This window comes from Mus musculus, chromosome X (assembly GCF_000001635.26).
Source record: "Mus musculus strain C57BL/6J chromosome X, GRCm38.p6 C57BL/6J".
NCBI classification, from domain to species: Eukaryota; Metazoa; Chordata; class Mammalia; order Rodentia; family Muridae; genus Mus; species Mus musculus.
In genome coordinates, this window is record NC_000086.7 from 26,286,572 (window position 1) to 26,311,642 (window position 25,071).

The 25,071-nt window shown below is 37.1% G+C and overlaps 1 protein-coding gene across 1 annotated transcript; it reads right to left on the minus strand.

The window, feature by feature from the left end:
* Positions 1–627: 627 nt before the first annotated feature.
* Positions 628–23,473, minus strand: Gm2030 (predicted gene 2030). The gene is made up of 9 exons (NM_001100445.2): positions 23,337–23,473; positions 21,758–21,880; positions 16,095–16,161; positions 15,521–15,555; positions 12,331–12,456; positions 11,956–12,019; positions 3,647–3,728; positions 1,121–1,219; positions 628–801 (listed from the first exon to the last, which is right to left on the minus strand). The coding sequence occupies exons 2-9, from the start codon at positions 21,852–21,854 to the stop codon at positions 733–735; spliced, it is 639 nt and encodes a 212-aa protein (NP_001093915.1). The 5' UTR covers positions 21,855–21,880; positions 23,337–23,473; the 3' UTR covers positions 628–732.
* Positions 23,474–25,071: the final 1,598 nt, after the last annotated feature.

Consider the following 25,071-nt stretch of genomic DNA (forward strand, 5'->3'; position numbering starts at 1 on the left):
CAACAGTCTCAAATAACCTGGAACTCCCAGGATCTCTCAGACACTGAGCCACTAACCAGGCAGCATACACCAGCTAATATGAAGCCCCCACCACATATACAGCAGAGGACTGCCAGGTCTGGACTCAGTTAGAGAAGGTGCATTTAACTCTCAAGAGACTTGAGGCCACAGGGAGTAGGGAGGTCTGGTGGGGTGGGGGTAGGATGGTGGGGACATCCTCTTAGAGATGGGGAGTGGGGGTGTGGGAGCATGAGGCAAGGAGGTATGGGATGTGGAACAATCAGAGGGTGGACAAGGAGGGGGATAAAGTCTGGACTTTAAAAAAAAGACTAAGGAATAAATTTTAAATAATTCACTACATTAGTGTGTGGAAGTTCGGTACAAAGGACTATTTGCCACTCACTTATTCATTTAGATTTTGTTTAGAAGTTAATATAAAGAGGCTCTTACACTTAAACAAGAAAATGATTAAAGATGTTTAAAAATAAAGGAGTTCTATTTTGATTCTAAAGGTATACCTCCTAGTTAACTTTGTAATCACTTCATGGGGGTTAACTTCCTTCTTAGAATCATCAGAATTACAAGGATTAAAGAGCCTTTCAAACTCTGTTTCATAGGAGACAAAAATGTTAGTGAATTTTTTATTTGGTTACAAATGTACCAGCAAGTGAGAAATATGTATGCTTCATTAGTCTGAAGATGGGAAAGGAGAAGAGTACTTCAGAGTATGCTTCATAATGTCTCTTCACCATCTACATCAAAAAGCATATCGTAGTTGTTGGTCTCCATGTTCATCAAACCCTAAAACAGAAAAGCACTTCTTACTAAACAAACTCCCAAGGATACAAATATGGAAGATTCGGTGCAAATGATGTATATATGTGCTATGTTTAGTTAAGCAGGATAATTATAGTGTTAATAAACTATGAGGTACATCTGAGTTCAAATTCCCAATTTATCATTTCATGTCTTGAATAATTCCTACAAAGTCATTAGGATTTTATAGATAATATCAGTCACTTCAGTAAGAAATAATTCAAAATAACAAGTAGTTAAACTTTTTGATTCCTAAAACATATTTCGTTTCCTAAGGACATTTTATGGGCCATGTGCAACATACCTCCATGGACTTCTCATGCATGTCTTCAATTGCTTCCAGGGTCTGACTCTGACTACATTCGGACAGTTTTAATGCTTCTTGTTCTTTTTGATAATTGTTCTACAAATGTAAAAGGAAAACATTACTGTAACAATTCTGTTCATTTTTGTTGTTACTGCCATGCAGCATGAATGATAGGCTAACAACCAACCACTTAATGTATTTCCAATACTAAAATGTTTACGTGAGCAAAAATAATTCCATATGAAACGTAAAAGAAATAGTTTTCCAAGTGATTTAACATTTTAACAACTATTATGACTAAATATACTTATATTTTTAAGTGACATGAAATACAATTATACTACCAATTGTGGGTTAATAAAACTTTTTTTTTTTTTTATGAGAAAGTGTTTGCTATGCTGCAGAGACTGGCCTTAGCCTCTCAAGTAAATAAGTTTATAGGCATGCACCATGTAAACATGAACTTGGTAAAATCCTAGCCCTGGAAGCTTAACTCTAGCTAGTGTTAATGCTTTTACCATATGGTGGCCTCCTTTTTCTAACCAGCAGAAGTAATCCCAGAAGGTGGTTCACTACCTCATCTCTGTATCTAGCCCCCACCTAAGGTGTATGTGCCATGTCATCTACTTTCTCTTCCTTTCTTAAGGATGCCTTATACTTATTCTTTACTAAGTCCAACATCTTCACTTTTCTCAACTATTGTCAAGAGTTTCAGCAATTGTAACTGTCATTTTAAATTTATGACTTTAGCTGGTCGTCAGTGTAATGCCTATAAAACTAAATTTTATAAAGTTTGAGTTAGAATGATCACAAGATCATGAATAGTCTTGATCACTTAAAGATACCCTGCCTCAAAATAAAGTGTAAAAAGGTGTCTGGGGACAAAGTTTAGTGGTAGATTTGTTTTCTCTAGGTTCCAATCTCAAGTAACACATGGAAGTAGTAATATAAATTTCTCTTTGTATTCTTTATGTTGGCAGACAACCATGGTAATTTGCATTTAAAAAAATTAAGACAAGCCCTTTACACCTTTTCTCCTTGGGCTACTACATTCCTATTTTGTCCTTTATTCACTGTGATCAGTTTTGTACCTCACATTTCCACTCAAATCATCCTGATTAAGTACAATGACCTCCACTTTGTGAAGTTTCCCTTTAAAAAAATGTACACGTGCATACATATGGAGACAAAGGATTAATATTGGGTGTCTTCTTTGGTTGCATCCCACTGTTTGGGAGACAGGGTCTCAATGAACCTAGAGCTCATCCATTAGGCTACTATTAGGAATCTTCTTATCTCTGAACTGAATCTGAGTTTGGTGGTTCTAAAATGCTCACCACCACACCAACTTTTATTGTTGTGGTGGTTTGTTTTTAGTTTTGCTAGTTTGTTTTGTTGGTGGTGGTGTTGTTGGTGGAGGTGTTTGCGTGCATGCTTACTCAGGGAATATAAACTCGAGTCTCCATGCCTACAGTGAGAAAGATTACCAAATAAACCATCTTCTAGCCCTGCAAATCTATTTTATTTGGCCCATTAGCAGCATATGACACAGTTAGTGAACTTTTCTTCCTTAAATGTTTTCCTTCACTCATGGTAGTTTTCTTTGTACCAATTGTTCTCTTCCCTTACTGGTTCCCTCTCACCCCCCCCACCCCCACCTCATGCAGAATTACAAATATTGAAGTACTCTGGGAGTCTGTCTTTAGACTCCTCATTTACATGGATGATCACTCCCCCTTGAAATTTCATCCAGGGTTCAAGGTTTAAAAATTGCCTTCAATTGGAGTATTTATTTACTTTTTATCTTTAGTCCCTATCTCTTTCCAGAATTGACTCATAATGGCGGCTTCCTCAATGCCTTCCCAGGCAGGAATGGATCTCCTGTTCATTTCAAATTGAATACTTCTCAAACTAATAACCAATGAAATAAAAAATAGTTAATATGGTCATCATCTCAGATCTTACTTGGAAACTATGTGATGACTACAGTCATTGGTACAGTAATAGAGAGATGATCTAAAATAGTTTGGTGATATTCTTCCACAGGAATATTCTGCCAGGGCTGTTGAGAAAGGTTGTTTTCATCCACTGTTGTTACTAAATTTGTACTACGTTTAGGATTGTAAGAACTGATTTGCCAGTTTGAGTTGGCTTTCGAATATTAACAAGAGAGTCCAGATGACACCAGTAAGTAAGCTTTCTCTCTCCTTTCAACTGTACCTGAGGCTGACATAGTGTGCTTCCTTTTGTAGAAACTAGTAATCCTCTCTTCATCTTTCAGCAAATGTCTGCCTCTTGAAAATTTATAATCTGGTCTACCAGAAAATACCTAGTGGTTTTCATTGATATAGTATGTGACCATACTTCTCTGCTTTACAATTCAGTAGGACTAGAACAGAACCAGGGGTAGATAGATAATGAAACTTAATTTAGTTTCATGTGCCCAACACAAGGCTAGTTTCTCCATTCCTACTTGATACTTAGTTATACTAGGTTAATTATAAAGTTAGTTATGATACTAACCACTGATTTTTCTTGTTCTTCATTGAATTTCTGTATATCCATATCAAACTTCTGCTCACACAATTTGTTGTTGATCTTCTTTCTGTAAAGCACAGTAATAAAAGCAGTCACATTTCATACCAATATGAAAAAGAACACTCAAAACAAATTAAATTGACCATTTCATACTATAAAAAGAAAAAGAGCAGTAAAATATTATCTAATGGGAAATCATTATAGTTTTTTTCCCTGAAAGATTATCAGAGAAGTCTTCTTTTATGTTTTAGCTTTTCAAAAATTAAAGAAGTTTTAATACATATATATCATATTTTAGAAAATTAATTGTATTTCAAAGTATTTTTTCATTACTTTCTATCAAATATAACGTCTAATTTATTTTCCTATATTGATTCAGTTAAAACTTAGTGAAAAACATAAGTCAATTAAAATATACAAATTGTCTGCATATGTAATTGATTTTTTCCATATTGTTAAACATAGTAAACAGCAAATTACATTTCTAATATTTTGTGCAAGACTTCTGTGTTTCCACAATGAATGTAAATCAAATTTTAAAATCTCATTAACAGGTACTTAAAGTAGAAAATAAAAATTTTCACAGATTTCTAAGAATTAGATTTAGTTTCCTTGAAGGCATGAAGTTATAGGGTTAACTGCTTAGACAAAATCAAAGACACACATTTTTACTAAAAGCTCAGTAATGGATTTTTTTTAAACTTCAGCCACATATAATTTTTTTAATGATACAAATGTGACCCTACAAAACTAACAACTCTACCTCTCCCATTTGTTCATTTGCCAAAGTCATTCTAATTTCTGGTTGCTTTTTTTTTTGAAAGAATCTTTGATATAAGTTTCCATGTGTTTTCTCTTTATGTGACTCCAGGTAAAAGGTTTCTGAAATAATCATCTTATATCTATGGGCAACAGGCACATATGTGGTGCACATATATACCTGTAAGCAAAACACTAATACACAAATATGTCTGAAAAATAGGTATTAAGAGCATTGTTTCTTAAGCCATGTAAGACGTTTTGGGTCTATGATCCTAGTCTAGGAAGCTTAGCAGGAGATTTCCAGTGTAAAGGACAACATAGGTTACATAGGAAAATTCCACCCAGCCTGACATACGTAGTGAGACTATATATCAAAGACAAATTATTGTCCTCTAAGAAAGCTCATGCAACATTCAATTACATATAATTTAAAATAGATTCTTTGGGATCTGAGTTTCATTCCCTCACTGGTTAGTAAATTTGTCTTTCACTTTCAGTTACATAATTCATTTTATAAAAATCAGTGAGGGGATTGGTGAGATGATTCATCAGTTAAGAGCACTGGTTGCCTTCCAGAGATCTGAGAATGGATTCCCAGCATCCACAAGGTTGCTCACAACCTATAACTCCAGTTCCAGGGAATTCAATGCCTTCATCTGGCCTCCTCAGGTACAAGACATACAAGCTGCGTACATACACACATGCAAGCAAAATAAACAGACCCATAAAATGAAATTTTAAAAAAAAGTAATAAGGGTTATATTAAAGAATTCATTTTTCCATTGTGCCATATAAAGAAAAGCACACAGGAGTTTTAGAAAAGAAACTGACTTAATATAAAATTAATACTGAGTAAACAAAAAATTGTTGCATGTACAGAATTTTGTATACGTATCACTTAGCTTTGAATACATGGAATTTAGAAAAGTTTACATCATTTTTTTCCTCTAAAAATCCCTTCAATGCAGTTACGAAGATGCCTCAGTAATAAATAGGGTTTAATGTGAAAGGAAGAGGTTCGCAAGTTTGATTCTAGTACCCATTTAGAAAACTAACCATGGATGGTTGCTTCTACAATAGCAGCACTGTGGTAGGCAGAGTGAGAATTGCTATGACTTGCTGGCTGCTTATCTAGCTGCATGTTCAGTGAAAGAGCAGGTCTTAAGGGAATAAGGTGGAAAGAAATAGAGCAAAACCCAACATCCTCCTCTGCCCTCCACATGTGTATATATGCACCACAGACGCAAACATACGAAAAAATAAAAATTAAGTTTAATTAATGTCACACCTGTTGAAAAAGCACCATTTTCACTTCTGTACCACAGGCAAAAATAAGTCCATGATGCTAAATCAAAAATATTTGCAAGAGTCCGTGTCATGAGTAGATCTTGGGTGCTGACCTAGTCCCACAATACCCCTAGTAAGCTCAAATCCCAGGTGCACTAACACTACCAGGATCACAGGAATGGCCCCAACATCAGGAGTAACTGAGTCCCTAAGGATCCAGGGACACAGGAACTCCTGCCTTGCCAGTGGCATGGATTCCTTCTGGTCTGAAACTGCACCTGGATCAGACCTGGGGTACTGGCTCTGCACCCACTCTTAAAACACCCATAGGGAGCATGACTCCCAGGTATTCTGAAATGCCCAAGATCACAGGATCACAGAGGAAGCTCGACTCCCAGGAGATCAGACACACCCAGGAACACTGGAGTTCTGACAGAAGAGCACAGCTGAGGGCACAACATCTTTCCCAACACCCTGTGTATCTGGGACCCCCACAAGAACCAGGGAAACAAAATCATCCTCCTGGCCAGAGGCACAGGTTCCTTGCAGTATGCAACTGTGTCTAGAGAAAACCTAGGGCTCTGGCACCCCACCAAATCTTGCAACACCAAGAAAACGTTTAAACCCCAGGAGCTCTGACACAGCAGGATCTCAGGAGATTGGTCACACCAGGATTTCAAGATCCAAGAGGCAGCATGACTTCCAGGAGCTCAGACACCCCCAAAATATCAGGATCCCAGGATCCCAAGATCTCAGAGACAGCTGGACTCCTATGAGTTCTGACACAACTAGGATTACAGGAGGGACAGGCTCCAGATAGAGACAGCAAGGGAAGGTAGCACCAAAGAAAATGAGATGGCACTAGGTAAGTGCAAGAATATAAGCAATAGCAACCAAGACTAGTCGGCATCATCATAACCCAGTTTGGCCACCAGAGCATGTCTTGAATACCTCAACATATTGGAAAAGAAAGATTCAGATTCAAAATCACATCTCATGATGATGATAGAGGTCTTTAAGAACAAAAATAGTTCCATTAAAGAAATACAGGAAAACAGCTAGAAGACCTTAAAGAGGAAACACAAAAATCCCTTAAAGAGTTAAAGAAAACACAATCAAACAGGTGAAGGAATTGAACAAATACCATCTAGATCTAAAAATGGAAATACAGAATAAAAACTCACAAAGAGAGATGAACCTGGAGAAAGAAAACCAAGGAGACATAGATGCAAGTATCTCCAACAGAATACAAGAGATAGAATAGAGAATCTCAGGTACAGAAGATACCATAGAAAACATTGACACAACAGTGAAAAAAATGCAAAATGCAAAAATCTCCTAAACCTAAACATCCAGGAAATCCAGGAAACAATGAGAAGACAAAACCTAAGGAAAATAGGTATAGAAGAGAGAGAAGATTCCCAAGTCAAAGGGCCAGCAAATATCTTCAACAAAATTATAGAAGAAAACTTCCCAAACCTAAAGAAAGATGCACATGAACATACAAGAAGCCTAGAGAACTCCAAATAAACTGGACCAGAAAAGAAATTCCTGCCGACACATAATAATCAGAACAACAAATGCACTAAAGATAAAATATTAAAAGCAGTAAGGGAAAAAAGTCAAATAACATAAAAAGGCACACCTGTTAGAAATACACCAGACTTCTCACCAGAGACTATAAAAGCCAGAAGATTCTGGACAGATGTTATATAGACCCTGAGAGAACACAAATGCCAGCCCAGGCTACTATACCCAGCAAAACTCTCAATTACCATAGTTGGAGAAACCAAAGTATTCCATGATAAAACCAAATTCACACAATATCTTTCCACGAATCCAAACCTTCAAAAAATAGATGGAAAACTACAATACAAGGAGGGAAACACTACACCATACAAAAATCAAGAAAGAAATCTTCTTTCAACAAACCCCAAAGAAGATAGCAATATAAACATAATTCCACCTCAAACAACAAAAGTAACAGGAAACAACCAACAGTCACTGGTCATTAATATTTCTTAATAGCAATGGATTCAATTCCCCAATAAAAGACATAGAGTAATAGACTGGATACATAAACAGAACCCAGGATTTTGCTGCATACAGGAAACCCTCCTTAGTGACAAAGACAGACACTACCTCAGAGGAAAAGTCTGGAAAAAACTTTGCAAGCAAATATTTCCAGGAAACAAGATGGAATAGCCATTCTACTATGGAATAAAATCAACTTAACAAACAAAAGGTTTTTGTTATTGTTTTTTTTGTTATTATTTTTTTGTTTTTGTTTTTGTTTTTTAAAGATAAGGACAGTCACTATACTTGTCAAAGGGTGAATCAACAAAGATGAACTCACAATTCTGAACATCTATGCTCCAAATGCAAGGGCAACCAAATTCATAAATGAAACTTTACTAAAGCTCAAAGTATATATTGTACCCTACATAATAATAGTGGGAAACTTCAACACCCCACTCTCAGCAACGGACAGATCCTGGAAACAGTAACAAAACAGAGACAATGTGAAACTAACAGAAGTTATGAAACAAATGGATTTAACAGATATCTATATCTATAGATATCATAGAACATTTTATCATAAAACAAAAGAATGTGCATTCTTCTCCACACCTCATGTTGCCTTCTCCAATACTGACCATATAATGGGTCACAAAACAGGCTTCAACAGATATAAAATATTTAAATAATCCCATGCATCCTATCAAGTCACCACGGAATAAGGCTCTCTTCAATAATAATATAAATAAGCCAGGCATGGGGGCACATACCTTTAATCCCAGCACTCGGGACACAGAGGCAGGTGGATTTCTGAGTTCAAGGCCAGGCTGGTCTACAAAGTGAGTTCCAGGACAGCCAGGGATACACAGAAAAACCCTGTCTTAACCCCCCAAATAATAATAATAATAATAATAATAATAATAATAATAATAACAATAACAATAATAATATAAATAATAGAAAACCCATATATTTACACGTGGTAGGTGAACATCAGTCTAATCAACGATAACTCGGTCATGGAAGAAATTAAAGACTTTTAGAGTTTAATGAAAATGAAGCTACAACATATCCAAACTTATGGGACACAATGAAAGCATTCCTAAGAGAAAAACTAATAGCTCTGAGTGCCTCCAAAAAAGAAACTGGAGAGAACATACACTAGCAGCCTGGCAGCACAGTTAAAAGCTCAAGAACAAAAGGAAGCAAATTCACCCAAGAGGAGTAGAAGGCAGGAAATAATCAAACTCAGGGCTGAAATCAAACAAGTGGAAACAAAAAGAACTATACAAAGAATCAACCAAACCAAGAGCTGGTTCTTTGAAAAAATCAACAAAATAGATAAACCCTCAGCCAGACTAAAGAGAGCGCACAGAGTCAGTATCCAAATTAACAAAACCAGAAATGAAAAGAGAGACATAACAACAGAAACTTAGGAACCCCCCCAAAAAAAAAATTATCAGATCCTACTATAAGAGCCTATACTTAACAAAACTGGAAAATTTGGATGAAATGGACAACTGTCTAGACAGATATCAGGTACCAATTTAAATCAGGATCAAATAGACCCTGTAAACACTCCTATAACCCCTAAAGAAATAGAAGCAGTCATTAATAGGCTCCCAACCCCCTCACAAAAAATAAAAGCCCAGGATCAGATGGGTTTAGTACAGAATTCTATCAGACCTTCAAGGAAGACCTAATACCAATACTCTTCAAACTTTTATGCAAAATCAAAAGAGAAGGAACACTATTCAATTTTCTATGAAGCCACAATTACACTTATACCCAAAACATACAAAGACCCAAATGAAGAAAGGAAACTTGAGACCAGTTTCACTTATGAATATTGATGCAAAAATACTCAATAAAATTCTGGTAAACCCAAACAAAGAACACGTTAAAATGATCATCCTTCATGATCAAATGTTCTTCATCCCAGGGATACAGGGATGGTTCAATATATGGAAATCCATCAGCATAATCCACTATGTAAACAATCTTGAGGGAAAAAAAACAGTATTATCTCATTAGATGCTGAGAAATCATTTGCAAAAATTCAACAACCCTTCATGATAAAATTCTTGGAAAGATCAAGAAGTCAAGGCCCATACCTAAACATAGTAAAAGCAATATACAGCAAACCAGTATCCAACATCAAAATAAATGGAGAGAAACTTGATGCAATCCCACTAATATCAGACAAGACAAGACCACTCTCTTCCTACCTATTCACAGTAGTATATAATATAGTAGTATTTTATAGTACTAGAAGTTCTATCCATAGCAACTATACAACAAAAAGAGGTCAAAGGGATAAAAATTGGAAAGGAAGAATTCAAAATATCACTATTTGCAGATGATATGAAAGTATACGTAAGTGACCCCCAAAATTCCAACAGAGAACTCCTAAACCTGATAAACAAATTCAGCAAAGTGGTTGGATATAAAATTAATTCAAGCAAATCAGTAGCTTTCCTCTACTCAAAGGATAAACAGGCTGAAAAAGAAATTATGGATACAACACCCTTCACAATACTCACAAATTATAATACATTGGTGTGACTCGAACCAAGCAAGCAAAAGATCTGTATGATAAGAACTTCAAGTCCCTGAAGAAAGAAATTGAAAATCTCAAAAGATGGAAAGATCTCCCATGCTCATAGATTGGCACAATTAATTTAGTAAAAATGGCCATCTTGCCAAAAGCAATCAACAGATTCAATGCAATCTCCATCAAAATTCAAACTCAATTCTTCATAGAGATAGAAAGAGCAATTTGAAAAATCATTTGGAATAACAGAAATCTAGTATATCAAAAAATATTCTCAACAATAAAAACTTCAGGGGGAATCATTCCCGACCTCAAGCTGTATTATAGAGAAATAATGATCAAAATGTATGGTAATGGTACAGATACAATTACTTCATGAAATTCACAGGCAAATGGATGGATCTAAAATATATAATCCTGTGTGAGGTAACCCAATCCCAATAGAACAAACATGGTATGCACTCACTGATAAGTGGATATTAGTCTAAAAGCTCAGAATACCCAAAATGTAATCCACAGACCACATGAAGCTCAAGAAGAAGGAAGACAAAAGTGTGCGTGTTTCAGTCCTTCTTAGAATGGGGAACAAAATAATCCTGGGAGGAAACATGGAGACAAAGTACAGAGCAGAGACTGAAGGAATGACCATCTAGAGTCTGCCCAAACTGTGTATCCATCCCATATGCAGACACCAAACCCAGTCACGATTGTGGATGCCAACAATTGCTTGCTGACAGGAGCCTAATATGACTTCCTCCTGAGAGGCTCTGTCAGAGCTTGGCAAGAACAGAGGTTGATGCTCACAGCCAACCATCAGACTGATCATAGGGTTCCCAGTGGAGGAGTTAGAGGAAGGACTGAAGGATTTGAAGGGGTTTGCAACCTTATAGGAAGAACAACAATATGAACGAACCAGACCTCCCAGAGCACCCAGGGACTAAGCCATCAACAGAAGAGGGGGTTCCCATGGCTCCAGTGCATATATAGCAGAGGATGGCCTTGTCAGACATCAGTGGGAGGAGAGGTGCTTGGTCCTGTGAAGGTTTAATGCTCCAATGTAGGCAAATGCCCGGGTGGGGAAGTGGGAGTGAGTGGGTGGGGTAATACCCTCATAGAAGCACAGGGAGGGGTAATGGAATAGGGAGTTTCTGGGGTGAAACCAGGAAAGGGCTATTATTTGAAATGAAAATAAAGATAATATCGAATAATAAATAAATTAAAATAAAATAAACATATTCACAAAATACTACATATAAATAGGAATAGGTCATTAAGATGTCATATAGTATATTAATCAATATTTCCTAATATATAAATTATGTTAATACTATATAGTTTTAAACAAATTATATATCCAAAAATGTACCTTCAAAATTTCCCAGTATATTTTGTACTGGAGATCTGTGAAGTAATTAAAGCTTTAAAAAGTAAGGATGCTGGGGATACAGTTTGATGGCTCAGCTTTAGTCCTACAAGCAGGACGATGAGAGTTTGACCCACAACATTACACCCTCCAAGAAAACCATTCAAATTAAGGATTAATCGTATAGAAATATTGTTTATAGTATATATCATATTCCAATTATTAATATAGATTACTTGCTATACAATCAATTAAACTTTTCTGGAAGTACTTAAACTAAGAAGGAAATAATAAGTTTGAACATATTACCGTGTATCTCCAACTTCTTCTTCAGGATTTGCATTCCCATCATCATGAGTTACTGGATTCTGTACTGGGTTCGTAATAAAACAAGATATTAAAACAATTATGTTATTTTGCAAATTTTAATGAAATACTTTGTGATCATTCAGGCATAGTGCCAACATTAGGTTTTAAAGCAGATCTATTATTTGCCTAGAAGTTAAACAAAATCAAGTAATGTCTAATTGTCATCTAAAAATATGTTTTAAGCTATTTATTTATATGTTGCGATTAAAGAAAAGAGATACAATATGAGATTTTTGATCTCCTTTACAAGCCTAAGAAGAACAACTGAGAAAAAAGGAAGTGTAACATCAATGCCCATCATTAAATATCTGTTACCTTCCATAAGGTCCAATTCTGAAGCATTCCTAACTTGCTGTTCACCACTTAACATATTCCAGTTTTCCATTGGTGTCTCTACAGAACGTGCAAAACGCTGCCATTCCACTGAGAAACTTATGTTTTCTGATTTAAAATAAAAAAAAAGAAAATTTCTCAAGCCATTTGAATAAAAAAAAATCAATTAAACTAATAAAATTGAAATTTAAAATAACATTAAGGAATGATTTTTACAAAAACACCACTTCATAATTGCATGAAGGGTTTAAAGATAAAACCATATTTCTATTACCCTCTGATTTAATACTAAAGACTTTAGTATTTAAACATGGAACACAATATAATATGTACACATTTTAAAAAAGAATTATTTAAGTTGAATGAAGTATCTTGGTCTTCCTTACTATAAAAGAATAAGAGTTTGTTATTTTTTAGTTTAAAACTCTCTCTCTCTCTCTCTCTCTCTCTCTCTCTCTCTCTCTCTCTCTCTCTTACACACACACACACACACACACACACACACACACACTATGATGGCTTTAACTGTGACTTCAAGTGGGTTTATATCTAAACATAGGAGAATCTGCATGTTGGTCCCATTCCTGCAAGGTTTTTGATGAGTTAGAACAAATGTGTCTGCATCTCAATCTCCAAATAAAATCATAGTTGCTATTATCACAACCAAGCTCCTCAATCTTTTTCATTGAAATACAAATCTAAATTATAAAGTTCTGTCTGGCTGGACATATATTTCACTGCTACAGCAAGAAGCTCTGGGTTCAATCTTCAACTATGAAAAAACCCCACAAATTTTAAAAATAAAAAATAAAACAAGCATGTTTCCTCAGGCCCCAGTACATTTGTAAGGCTGAGGACTTCAGTTTCAAGGCCAGTTCAAGCTGCACATGAGGTTTCAGACACTCCTGAGATACAGAGTTAGAGCTTACTTCCCTAAACCAAAACAACACATAAATAAATACAGCCTGGCCTGAAGTATGTCTGAAGTCCCAGCACTTCAGAGGCTGAGAGGAGCCTCGGGATTTTGAGACCGTTTGGATCCTATATATACAAATTTCGGCAATCTGGCCTTTCAAAACCAGGTAGAAAATGAAGACTCGTCTTCAGTTTGTTTTTAATGAATTTCTGTCGGGTAGCAGCAGCACAGAAAAGGTTCTAGTCTGTTTCTGCCACTAACTGACCTCCAGTTTACTCACACTTCACATCCCCAGGCCCAAGGAAGACTTTCGGGGTCTCCAATTCCCTGGCCTTCCTGCTCTCTGCTAGATGCTAGGCTTTTCAAACTCCTGCCCTTAGTGAAGTTCTCCGTTTTTCACCGCAGAGGTCTAAGTGGGTAAAGTCGATTGTGAACCCAGCAGCAGTGCTATCCGGAGTCCAGGGAGGTTCACCTCCTCTCCTTACTCTGGAAGTAACACCTCTGCCCCGCCACCTTCACCCCACCCGGACCCCCACCTGAACCATTATTAACCATCTTTCAACAGGTCACTGACTACCTCCACAGAGACTTCCCCCTACCATGCTTCCTCAAGAAACTTCCCTTCCTCAAGAACTCAGCTTCGTGGCCACCACAAAGCATACTGGGTAACAGGGTTTGGGCAGCTGTAAAACAATCTCAGCCACGCCCCTTGCTGACTGGCCGTGTTTGCACATGCTTACAAAAGTGAGAGAGGCTCTATCAGTCATCTGTCATCCAAGCAGCAAAAAAGAGGTAGTATTTTAGCTGCCACTACTACCCAGAAGCTTTCCATTTTCCAAGTTTGCAATACTAACTTGAAAGTTAAAATAAAATGAACCCCAAAGAAGACTCTCCTACTTTGTTTCAGTTGAAGGGGCTGTTATGTGTATTTCGGATTTGTTTTATTTATTTAACTAACGTGCTTTTGCATGTTTGTATTTGTTCAACATGCATGTCTGGTGCTCATAGAAACTAGAATAGGATGCCAATTCCCCTGGATCTAGAATTACAAATGGTTGTGAGCCATTATATGGGTCCTAGGAACTAAACCTTGGTTTTCGAGCAACAAGTGGTCTTAATTTGAAAGCTATCTTTCCATCCCTGTCCTGTGTGTGTTTTAAGGTATGCTGGATCATTTCTCGCGATAGATGTTTATTTTTAATATACAGTGGAGATTATAGAAATATGACACTTTCCTAATATTGTCTATTTCCAGAAAAAGAAAAAAAAACATAATTTTAAAGGATTCTGTAAATCATAAAAAGAGGTTCAGCAAAAATGATGTGTATACATTTCAGTATATGTGTGCAGAAGAAGGCTGTATCCTCAATCATATTCCAACTTACATTTTTTGTTTGTTTGTTTTTCCAGACAGGGTTTCTCTGTATAGCCCTGGTTGTTCTGGAACTCAACCTGTAGACCAGGGTTGCCTCAAACATAGAAATCCCCCTGCTTCTGCCTCCGAAACGCTGGGATTAAAGGCATGCGCCACCACTGCCTGATCCAACTTAAATCTTCAGAGACAGGGTCTCTCTGAATCTGCAGCTCACTAACTTCACTAGCCTGGCTAGCCAGCTAGCTATCTCTACCTACTCAGGAATGGACTGCAGCCTGCATTTTTAAAGTGGATTCTAGGCCCCCACCTTAAGTCCATATATTTTCAAGGAAAGCACTTTACCAAGTGAGCCATAATTCTAGCCCCTCTGCAAGATTTGTTATATTGCTGTAGCCACTGTCTTTTTTTTGGGGGCGGGGGGGTGTATTTCTCTAATCATGCCTAAATTTAGGTTCCTAAAATGCTTAATGCTGGTTTTGTTTGTTTCCTTATAATAGCCAATTGCATTTCTTGCTCACTTTACAGTTAATTGGGCAAACTGGAAAAACTAACATTTCATTTGCGAGGCTTATTACTGTGTTTTGTTTGTTTGGTAGGTGTTTTGTTAATTTCATGTGTTGGTTGGGTTTTGTTTTGTTTTGTTTTTTTTCACCACTGAAGATAAAACTCATAGCTTTTACATGGTGCTGTACCACTGAGGTACACCTTCAGCTAATCTTTGTTTCTGAATGTTGGGTGAGTAGTCATCTGTACGTGTTTTAAAGAAAACTACAATTACTGTGAAACCTAAAATTATCCTCCTATGCTATAGGGTTTATAGAGATCTGGTGCCCTCTTCTGTCCTCTTCAAACAACAGGCAAATATCTCCAAAAACTCCTACCTCCAGATTTATCCAACATGCTGTCTTGTTCATCTCTGTGAAGAAAGTACAATAAAATTTTAAAGCCAGAAATATAGTGGACTGGTAGAGCATTTGCCTAGCACACACAAAACTTTACACAGGAACTTCTTTTAATTATTTAGAATAAATATATAATGTTTGGTTTGGAACAAATGTCATATGCATATAAAATACATGGCAGACAACCAAAGTGAACCTGAATTATTTACTTTTAACAATTCATACATTTACACCCCACAGTAGTTTATTCATAACTCTCCCACACTTGCTGAGACCCTTCTTCTTCCCAGATGGTCCCCCTCTTATTTTTATTATGTTTCTCCTTTTGTTTGTGTGTATATCTGGGAAGATCCCATGCAGGTGGGTATATTGTCCTAGTTGCTATGTGTTTGTGATGACAAGGACTTAAGGACCCCAAGCTGGGCTTGAACTCAATATATAGCTGCATCTGACCATGAATTGTTGACTTTCCTGAATCTACTCCTCCAGTGAAGGGATCACAAACACTACTTTTGAAGTACTCTATTGAACTGGGAAAAATTGAAAATATTACCTTATATCTTCACCTGCTTCTACGTGAGGCAGCATATTCTCATGTTTGCCAAATGCTGGCCTCTTTACTATATTGACAATAGAAAATGGAAACATTTGAAAGTATGCTATATAAGTAATAGTTAATAAAGTATTTTCAATTTGCATTTCTCTGGAAAAACTGCCCACGTGAGTTTTTCAAACAGCTTTTATAAATGAAATAATTACATCAAGGATATTGAGGATACAAGGAGAAAACAAAACTTAAGGATAATAGGTATAGATGAGAAGTAAGATTTCAGACTTAAAGGGCCAGTGAATATCTTCAACAAAATTATAGAAGAAAACTTCCCTAACCTAAAGAAAGAGATGCCCATGAACATAAAAGAAGCCTACAGATCCCCAAATACTTTAGACCAGAAAAGACATTCCTGCCATCACATAATAATCAATACACCAAATGCACACAAAAAAGAGAATATTAAAAGCAGTAAGGGAAAACAGTTCAAGTAACATATAAAGGCAGACCTATCAGAATTTCACCTAACTTCTCCCCAGAGACTATGAAAGCCAGATGATCCAGGACAGTTGTCATACAGACCCTAAGAGAGCACAAATGCCAGCCAAGGCTACTATACACAGTAACACTCTTTTATCATAGATGGTGAAACCAAGGTATTCTATGACAAAACCAAAATTACACAATATCTTCCAACAAATCATGCCCTTCAAAGGATAATGAAGGGAAAACACCAAAACAAGGAGGGAAATTACATTCTAGAAAAAGCAAGAAAGTAATCTTGCAGCAAACCCAAAAGAAGATGGCCACATGAACAAAATTCCATCTCTAAAAACAAATATAACAGGAACCAACAACGACTTTTCCTTAATATCTCTTAATATCAGTGGACTCAAATACACAATAAAAAGACATAGACTAATAGACTTAATGTGTAAGCATGACCCAGCATTTTGTTTCATACAAGAAACAAACCTCACAGACAAAGACAGATATTACCTCAGAGTAAAAGGCTAGAAAACAATTTTCCAAGCAGATGGTCACAAGAAACAGGCTGGAGTAGGCATTCTAATATCAAATAAAATTGACTTTCAACCCAAAGTCATCAAAAAAGACAAGGAGGAACACTTCATATTCATCAAAATTAAATTTACCAAGAGGAACTCCCAATTCTGAACATCTATGCTCCAAATGCAAGGGCAGCCACATTCATAAAAGAAACTTTAGTAAACCTCAAAATACACATTGCACTGCACACTATAATAGTGGAAGACACACCCCTCTCTCATCAATGGACACATCCTGGAAACAAAAACTAAAAACAGACACAGTGAAACCAACAGGAGTTATGAAACAAATGGATTTAGTTGATATCTATAGAACACTGTATCCTAAATCGAAAGGATATCCCTTCTTCTCAGTACCTCATGAGGCCTTCTCCAAAACTGACCATATAATCAGTCACAAAACATGCCTCAACAGATATAAAAATATTGAAATAATCCCATGCATCCTATCAGATCACCACAGACTAATGCTGATCTTCAATAATAATATAAATAATAGAAAATCCACATATATGTAGAAGGTGAACAACAACCTACTCAATGATAACTTGGTCAAGGAAGGAATAAAGAAGGAAATTAAAGACTTTTTAGAGTTTAATGAAAATGAAGCTACAACATAACCAGACATATGGTACACAATGAAAACAGTAATAAGAGAAAAATTCACAGCTCTGAATGCCTCTAAAAAGAAACAGGATAGAGGAAGCAGGAGCAGCTTGACAGCACAACTAAAAGCTCTAGAACAAAAGGAAGCAAATTCTCACAAGAGGAATAGAAGGCAGGAAACAATCAAACTCAGGAATGAAATCAACCAATTGGAAACAAAGGAACTATACAAAGAATCAACCAAACCAGGAGCTGGTTGTTTGAGAAAATCAACATGATAGGTAAACCCTTAGCCAGACTCACTAAAGGAAACCGAGACATCATCCTAATTAACAAAACCAGAAATGAAAAGGGAGACATAACAACAGAAACTTAGGAAATCCAAAAAATCATCAGATCCTACTACAAAAACCTATACTCAACAAAACTGGAAAATCTGGATGAAATGGACACATTTCTAGACAGATATCAGGTACCAAATATAATTCAGGATCAGATAAACCCTAGAAATACTCCCATAACACCTAAAGAAATAGAAGCAGTCATTAATAGTCTCCCAAACAAAAAAGCCCAGGATCTGATGGGTTTAGTACAGAATTCTATCAGATCTTCATGAAGACCTAATACCAATACTCTTCAAACCATTATGCAAAATCTAAAGAGAAGGAACATTATTCAATTTGTTCTATGAAGCCAGAATTACAATTATACTCAAACCATACAAAGATCCAATGAAGAAAGGAAACTTCAGACCAATTTCCCTTATGAAAATTGATGCAAAAATATTCAATAAAAGCCTTGCAAACTGAATCCAAGAATACATAAAAATGATCATCCATCATGATCAAGTACACTTGATCCCTGTGATGAGGGATGGTTTAATATACAGAAATCCATCATCTTAATACACTATAGAAACAAACTCAAAGACAAAAATCACATGATCATTTCATTAGATCCTGAGAAAACGTTTGACAAAATTCAGCACCCATTCATAGTAAAAGTCCAGGATAGATCAGGAATTCAAAGCCCATACCTAAACAAAATTAAAACAATAGACAGCAAACCAGAGTTCAACATCAAACTAAATGGTGAGAAACTGGAGACAATCCCACTAAAATCAGGGACTAAACAAGGCTGCCCACTTTCTCCCTACCTATTCAACATAGTTATTGAAGTCCTAGTCAGAGCAATTAGACAACAAAAGGAGAACAAATGAATACAAATTGGAAAGGAAGAAGGCAAAATATCACTATTTCCAGAAGATATGATAGTATATATAAGTGACCCCAAAAATTACACCAGAGAAATCCTAAATCTGATACACAGCTTCAGTGCAGTAGCTGAATACAAAATTAACTCAAACATATCAGTGGCCTTTCTCTACAAAAAGAATAAACAGGATGGAAAAGAAATTAGGGAAACAACACCCTTCAAAATAGTCACAAATAATATAAAATACGTTGGTGTGACTCTAACTGAGTAAGTGAAAGAAGGATCTGTATGATAAAAATGTCAAGTCTCTGAAGAAAAATCAAAGAAAATCTCAGAAGATGGAAAGATCTCCCATGCTCATGGATTGGCAGGATTAATGTAGTAAAAATGGCTATCTTGCCGAAAGCAATCTACAGATTTAATGCAATCCCCATGAAAATTCCAACACAATTCTTAACTGAGTTATAAAGGGCTATTTGCAAATTCATCTGGAATAAGAACAAAACCTAGGATACAAAAACTATTCTCAACAATAAAAGAATCTCTACTGGAATCACCATGTCTGACCTCAAGCTGTACTATACAGCAATTGTGATAAAAACTGCATGGTACAGGTATACTGATAGACAGGTAGATAAATGGAATAGAACTGAAGACACAGAAATGAACCCACACACCTATCATTGACAAAGGAGCAAAAACCATCCAGTGGAAAAAAAAAGACAACATTTTCAACAAATGGTGCTGGCTCAATTAGCAGTTAGCATGTAGAAGAATGCAAATTGATCTATTTTCATCTCCTTGTACAATGCTCAAGTCTAGGTAGATCAAGGAACTCCACATAAAACCAGAGACACTGAAACTTATAGAGGAGGAAGTGGGGAAGAGCTTCGAAGACATGGGCACCGGGGAAAATTTCCTGAACAGAACAGCAATGGCTTGTGCTGTAAGATTAAGAATAGACAAATGTGACCTTATAAAATTGCAAAGCTTCTATAAGTCAAAGGACACTGTCAATAGGACAAAACAGCAACCAATAGATGGGAAAAAAATCTTTACCAATCCTAAATCAGATGGGGACTAATATCCAATATATATAAAGAGCTCAAGAATCTGGACACCAGAAAATCAAATAACCCCATTAAAAAATGGGGACAGAGATAAACAAAGAATTTTCAACTAAGGAAAACCGAATGGCTGAGAAGCACCTAAAAACTGTTCATCATCCTTAATTATCAGGGAAGTGCATGTCAAAATAAACCTGAGATTCCACCTCATACCAGCCAGAATGGCTCAGATCTAAAACTCAGATGACAGCAGATGCTGGCAAGAATGTGGTGAAATAGGAACACTCCTCCATTGCTGGTGAGATTGCAAGCTGGTAAAACCACTCTGGAAGTCAGTCTGGTGTTTCCTCAGAAAATTGGACATAGTTCTACTGGAAGATCCAGCAATACTCCTCCTGGGCATATTCTCAGAAGATATTCCAACTTGTAATAATGACATGCTTCACTATGTTCATAGCATCCTTATTTATAATAGCAAGAAGCTGAAAACAACCCAGATGTCTCTCTTCAGTGGAATGGTTACAGAAAATGTGGTACATTTGCATAATGAAATACTACACAGCTATTAAAAACAATGAATTCATGAAATTCTTAGACAAATGGATGGATCTGTATGAAATCTTCCTAAGGGAGATAACCCAATCACAAAAGAACACACATGATATGCATTCACTGATAAGTGGATATTATCCCAGAAGCTCAGAATAACCAAGATACAATCTGCAAAACCCATGAAACTCAAGAAGAAGGAAGACCAAAGTGTGGATACGTCATTCCTTATTAGAATGGGAAACAAAATGCCTATGGAAGGAGTTATAGAGACAAAGTTTGCAGCTGAGACTGAATGAATCCAGAGACTGCCTCACTCAGGGATCAATCCAATAAATAACCAACAAACCCAGACACTATGGCAGATGCCAACAAGAGCTTGGGGACAGGAGACTGATATAGCTGTCTCCTGAGAGGATCTGTCAGTGCCTGACAAATACAGAAGTGAATGCTCACAGACATCCATTGTACTGAGCACAGGGTCCCCAATGATGGAGCTAGAGAAAGTACCCAAGGATCATAAGGGGTTTGCATCCCCATAGGAGGATGAACAATATGAACTAACCAGTACCCCCAGAGTTCCCTGGGACTAAAGCACCAATCAAATAAAACAGATGGTGGGACTTATGGCTCCACCTGCATATGTAGGAGAGGATGTCCTAGTATGTCATCAACGGGAGGAGAGACCCTTGGTACTGTAAAGGTCCTATGCCCCAGTATTAAGGAATGCCTGGGCCAGGAATTGGGGGTGGGTGTGTTGGGGGCAGGTGGAGAGGTGAGAGGAGAGGGGATTTGCATAGGGGAAATAGAAAAGGGGATAATATTTGAAATGTAAATAAAGAAAATATATAATAGAAAAAAGGAATGAAATAATTTATTTGCAGGTTTTATGAAATAAATTCATGTTTTGCTACCATATAGGAACACTGTTCAGGTCTTTTTCTGGGGTAAAATCATAGCAAGTTATTGTTTCTCAACATATTATGTCTACAGTGCCAAGAGTAGGTATATGCACTGCTAAAACTCAGGTATAGGAATATATAGATATAGGTAAAATTAGAAATGAAGTATATGAAAACTTAGAAAAGACTTCTTCCATTGCAGGCGAGTTGGGAAAAGTCTAATGAACTGCAGGACACAATCAATACTGAAGACTGGATACCTTCAGAATGAGCCTGCTCTTCTTCTTCATCTGAATCAAAGTCAAGAAGTAATAAGTAACCTTCCTTTGGTATCACCCGCAGTTTCTTAATAGACATTTTTCTCTTAAGCGCTCAGTTGTCTTCTTAATTAAAAAATAAAAATAAAAAGAAAAAAAGAAAAAAAAGCAGTTATCTAAATCCAAAGGTATCATGTAAATAGTTAAAAATGTCAAAAAGTCAAATAATTATCTTAGCTCATTGAAAGATTATTTCTTTTGTTTTTTAACACTTATATTTTTAGTAATTTGTCTTTAACAGATATTTTTGCATACATATTCAATATGGTCACACATGTATATGTGTATGTGTGTGTGTGTATGTGTATGTGTATATGTATGTGTATGTGTATATGTGTATGTATGTATACACATACACACACACACACACACACACATATATATATGCTTCCCCTTATACTTTCCTTCATGTATCCCATTTATCATGTCCCTCTCCCTCCCAACTTTGTTTTAAAATCTTCTTTAACTTACTTATTTTAAATCCTTCTTTAGAACCCAAGTTAACAATCTGCCATTTCTCAGTTTAAAAAAGGCAAAAACAGGCCAGCCTTTAATACGTGAGTCCTCCCTTTCTCACCAAAAATGATGAGCAAAATGTGTTTGCATTTAAACTTTGAGGCATCTGAATTTTGGTCCTATCTCCCAAAGATTCTTTTTAAACAAAACATCAGCAATTCCGATTTTCAGTATATCTGTTTTAAAGTAAATTCATAGTACTATCCAGAAAGATGATGAACATGGTAACTATATATTCATGTCAAGAAGACCCAATGCTCAGTCTACAACAAACACTCACCACCACTATGCACACAGAAAATCCTTATATTGGAGAAATTTGGGATTGAGGGAAGCCGAGGATTTCAAACATCTGAAGATTGTAAGTTAAAGGCCAGCCCAAGCCAGACCAGCCTGAGCTACAAAGGAAGATCCCATCCTACAGAACTAAAACTGAGAGGAAAAGCTGAACTTGGTGGTCCAAGTCTTTAATCCCAATACATGGGCGATTAGACAGGAGGATCCGTGTTCAGACTCCTTCCCAGATTACTTGTTAATCTCTTGTAAAGTCTCCTCTTCTTCTTTTCATTCATTCTTCCTACGCCACTCCCCTCTCTGCAGTGTCCATACAGTCTATACCAAAGGAACACACCGTAGAGAAGACAATGAAGAGGGAGGAATCCTCAGTGTGTTTCTAATGGATCCCGGACAGCACACAGGACAAGCGCCAAGTTGGACCCTAAGGCTCCTTACAGCACACAGGACAAGCGCCAAGGCTCCTCACTAACAGCCCCATGATCCCCCGACCTTCAATCCTGCAGCCAGCTCTCTGATCCTATCCCAAGGCCCCATGATTGTGTCCTCCAAGAGTTCATAATCTTCTAAGGCCCTGACCTGTTCAATCCTCTGTCATGAATATGGTCCTCCACCATATCAGTTAACAATCAGAAGCCATAGGAAATGGAGATCATGAGGCATTTCCTCACCTAGTGGCCACCTGGGCCTGAAATGGACCACCCTGTCACACCTCGATTAACTGTCCAACAACCCTGAGCAGAGCCGATTATCACTTACAGGTTATCTCAGAGGTGAACACCTTCACAACTGCACCCTTCAGTGCTCAACTCCTCAATGGTAAAAAACCGTTGTCAGCAGAGATTCCTGGACTGAGGATTCTGAGGACCCTTTGTGATGAAAGCTGGAGAAATCAGGTCTGAGCTGGTTGGCTGAATATATCCTGCTCTTGTGTACATGGAGTACCAGGCACCATTGCTTCAAAGGGAGTTTTCAGGAGGTAGGAATGAGCTACTACTGACTTTAAGACAATTTCTTGGTTTATAAGCCCTTACATACTTGAAAAACTTGAACAAACGTGAAACATATGAAACACTGCAAACGGCACTACTTTATTTCAACTGTAGAGGCTCTTGCATGCAATTTTGGTTTGTATTTATTCATGTGCGTAACATTGAATGTGTGTGGACTCTTTCTGAATGTACATACGCACACCACAAGAGTTTATTCTGTCCTAAGAGATTAGAAGGGAGCATCCAGATCCCCTATATCCCCTGGTACCCTCCTGTCTCCACCTTCCTAGTACTGACCTTGATTATAAGAATGTGCTAGACCCTTCTGGCCCTCTCTATCACTTATGTCTCTGTTGCCTACAGAGGCTAGAAGTGTGCACTAATTCTCTGAAACTTTAGCTGTGCATAAATTGTGAGCCACGATATGGGTGTTTTGTGCCCGGTCATCTGCATAGAACAGGTGATTTTAACAGATGAGTCATTTTTCCAACCACTGTTTTGTGCACTTATTTGCACTCCTATGGCCTCTTCAGGTACCAGGCATGCATCTGGTGTGTTTAAATTAATGTTGACCTAACACACACACACACAAAAACACACACACACACACACACACACAAAATCCACTGATATTTTTTTAATTTGCATATTTCTCTATAACTCCTTTTGTCCTATTTCATGCCTTGTACAACTCCCTTGTGAGGTGTATTCCTTTTCTTTGTTTTTTTTTTCAATTTTTTTACTAGATATTTTTTTAATTAACATTTCAAATGCTATCCTGAAAGTCCCCTATAAGTTCCCCCTCCCCATCCTGTTCCCTTACCCATCCACTCATATTTCTTGGCTCTGGCACTCCCCTGTACTGCAGCATATAAAGTTGGCAAGACCAACGGTCCTCTCTTCCCAGTGATGGCTGACTAGGCCATCTTCTGCTACATATGAAGCTAGAGAAACAAGCTCTGGGGATACTGGTTAGTTCATATTGTTGTTCTACCTATAGGGTTGCAGACCCCTTCTGCTCCTTGAATACTTTCTCTAGCTCCTCCATTAGGACCCTGTGTTCCATCCAATAGATGACAGTGAGCATCCACTTCTGTATTTGCCAGGCACTGGCATATCCTCACACAAGACAGCTATGTCAGAGTCTGTTCAGCAACATCTTTCTGGCATGTGCAATAGTGTCTGCATTTGGTGGCTAATTATGGAATGGATGCCCTGGTGGGGTAGTCTCTGGATGGTCCATCCTTTCGACTTAGCTCCAAACTTTGTCTCTGTAACTCCTTCCATGGGTATTTTGTTCCCTATTCTAAGGAGGTATGAAGTGTCCATACGTTGATTTTCCTTCTTGATTTTCTTGTGTTTTGCAAATTGTATATTGGGTATTGTAAGTTTCTGGGCTAATTTCCACTTATCAGTGAGTGCATTTCAAGTGACTTCTTTGTGATTGGGTTAACT

Coding starts and splice junctions, on each gene's coding strand:
- Gm2030 (NM_001100445.2), bottom strand. CDS start 21,854: ATGTCTATTAAGAAACTGCGGGTGATACCAAAGGAAGGTTACTTATTA. Junction 12,020..12,330: donor AGAATTGGACCTTATGGAAG/GTAACAGATATT, acceptor TTACGAACCCAG/TACAGAATCCAGTAACTCAT. Junction 802..1,120: donor TGCATGAGAAGTCCATGGAG/GTATGTTGCACA, acceptor TTTCTGTTTTAG/GGTTTGATGAACATGGAGAC.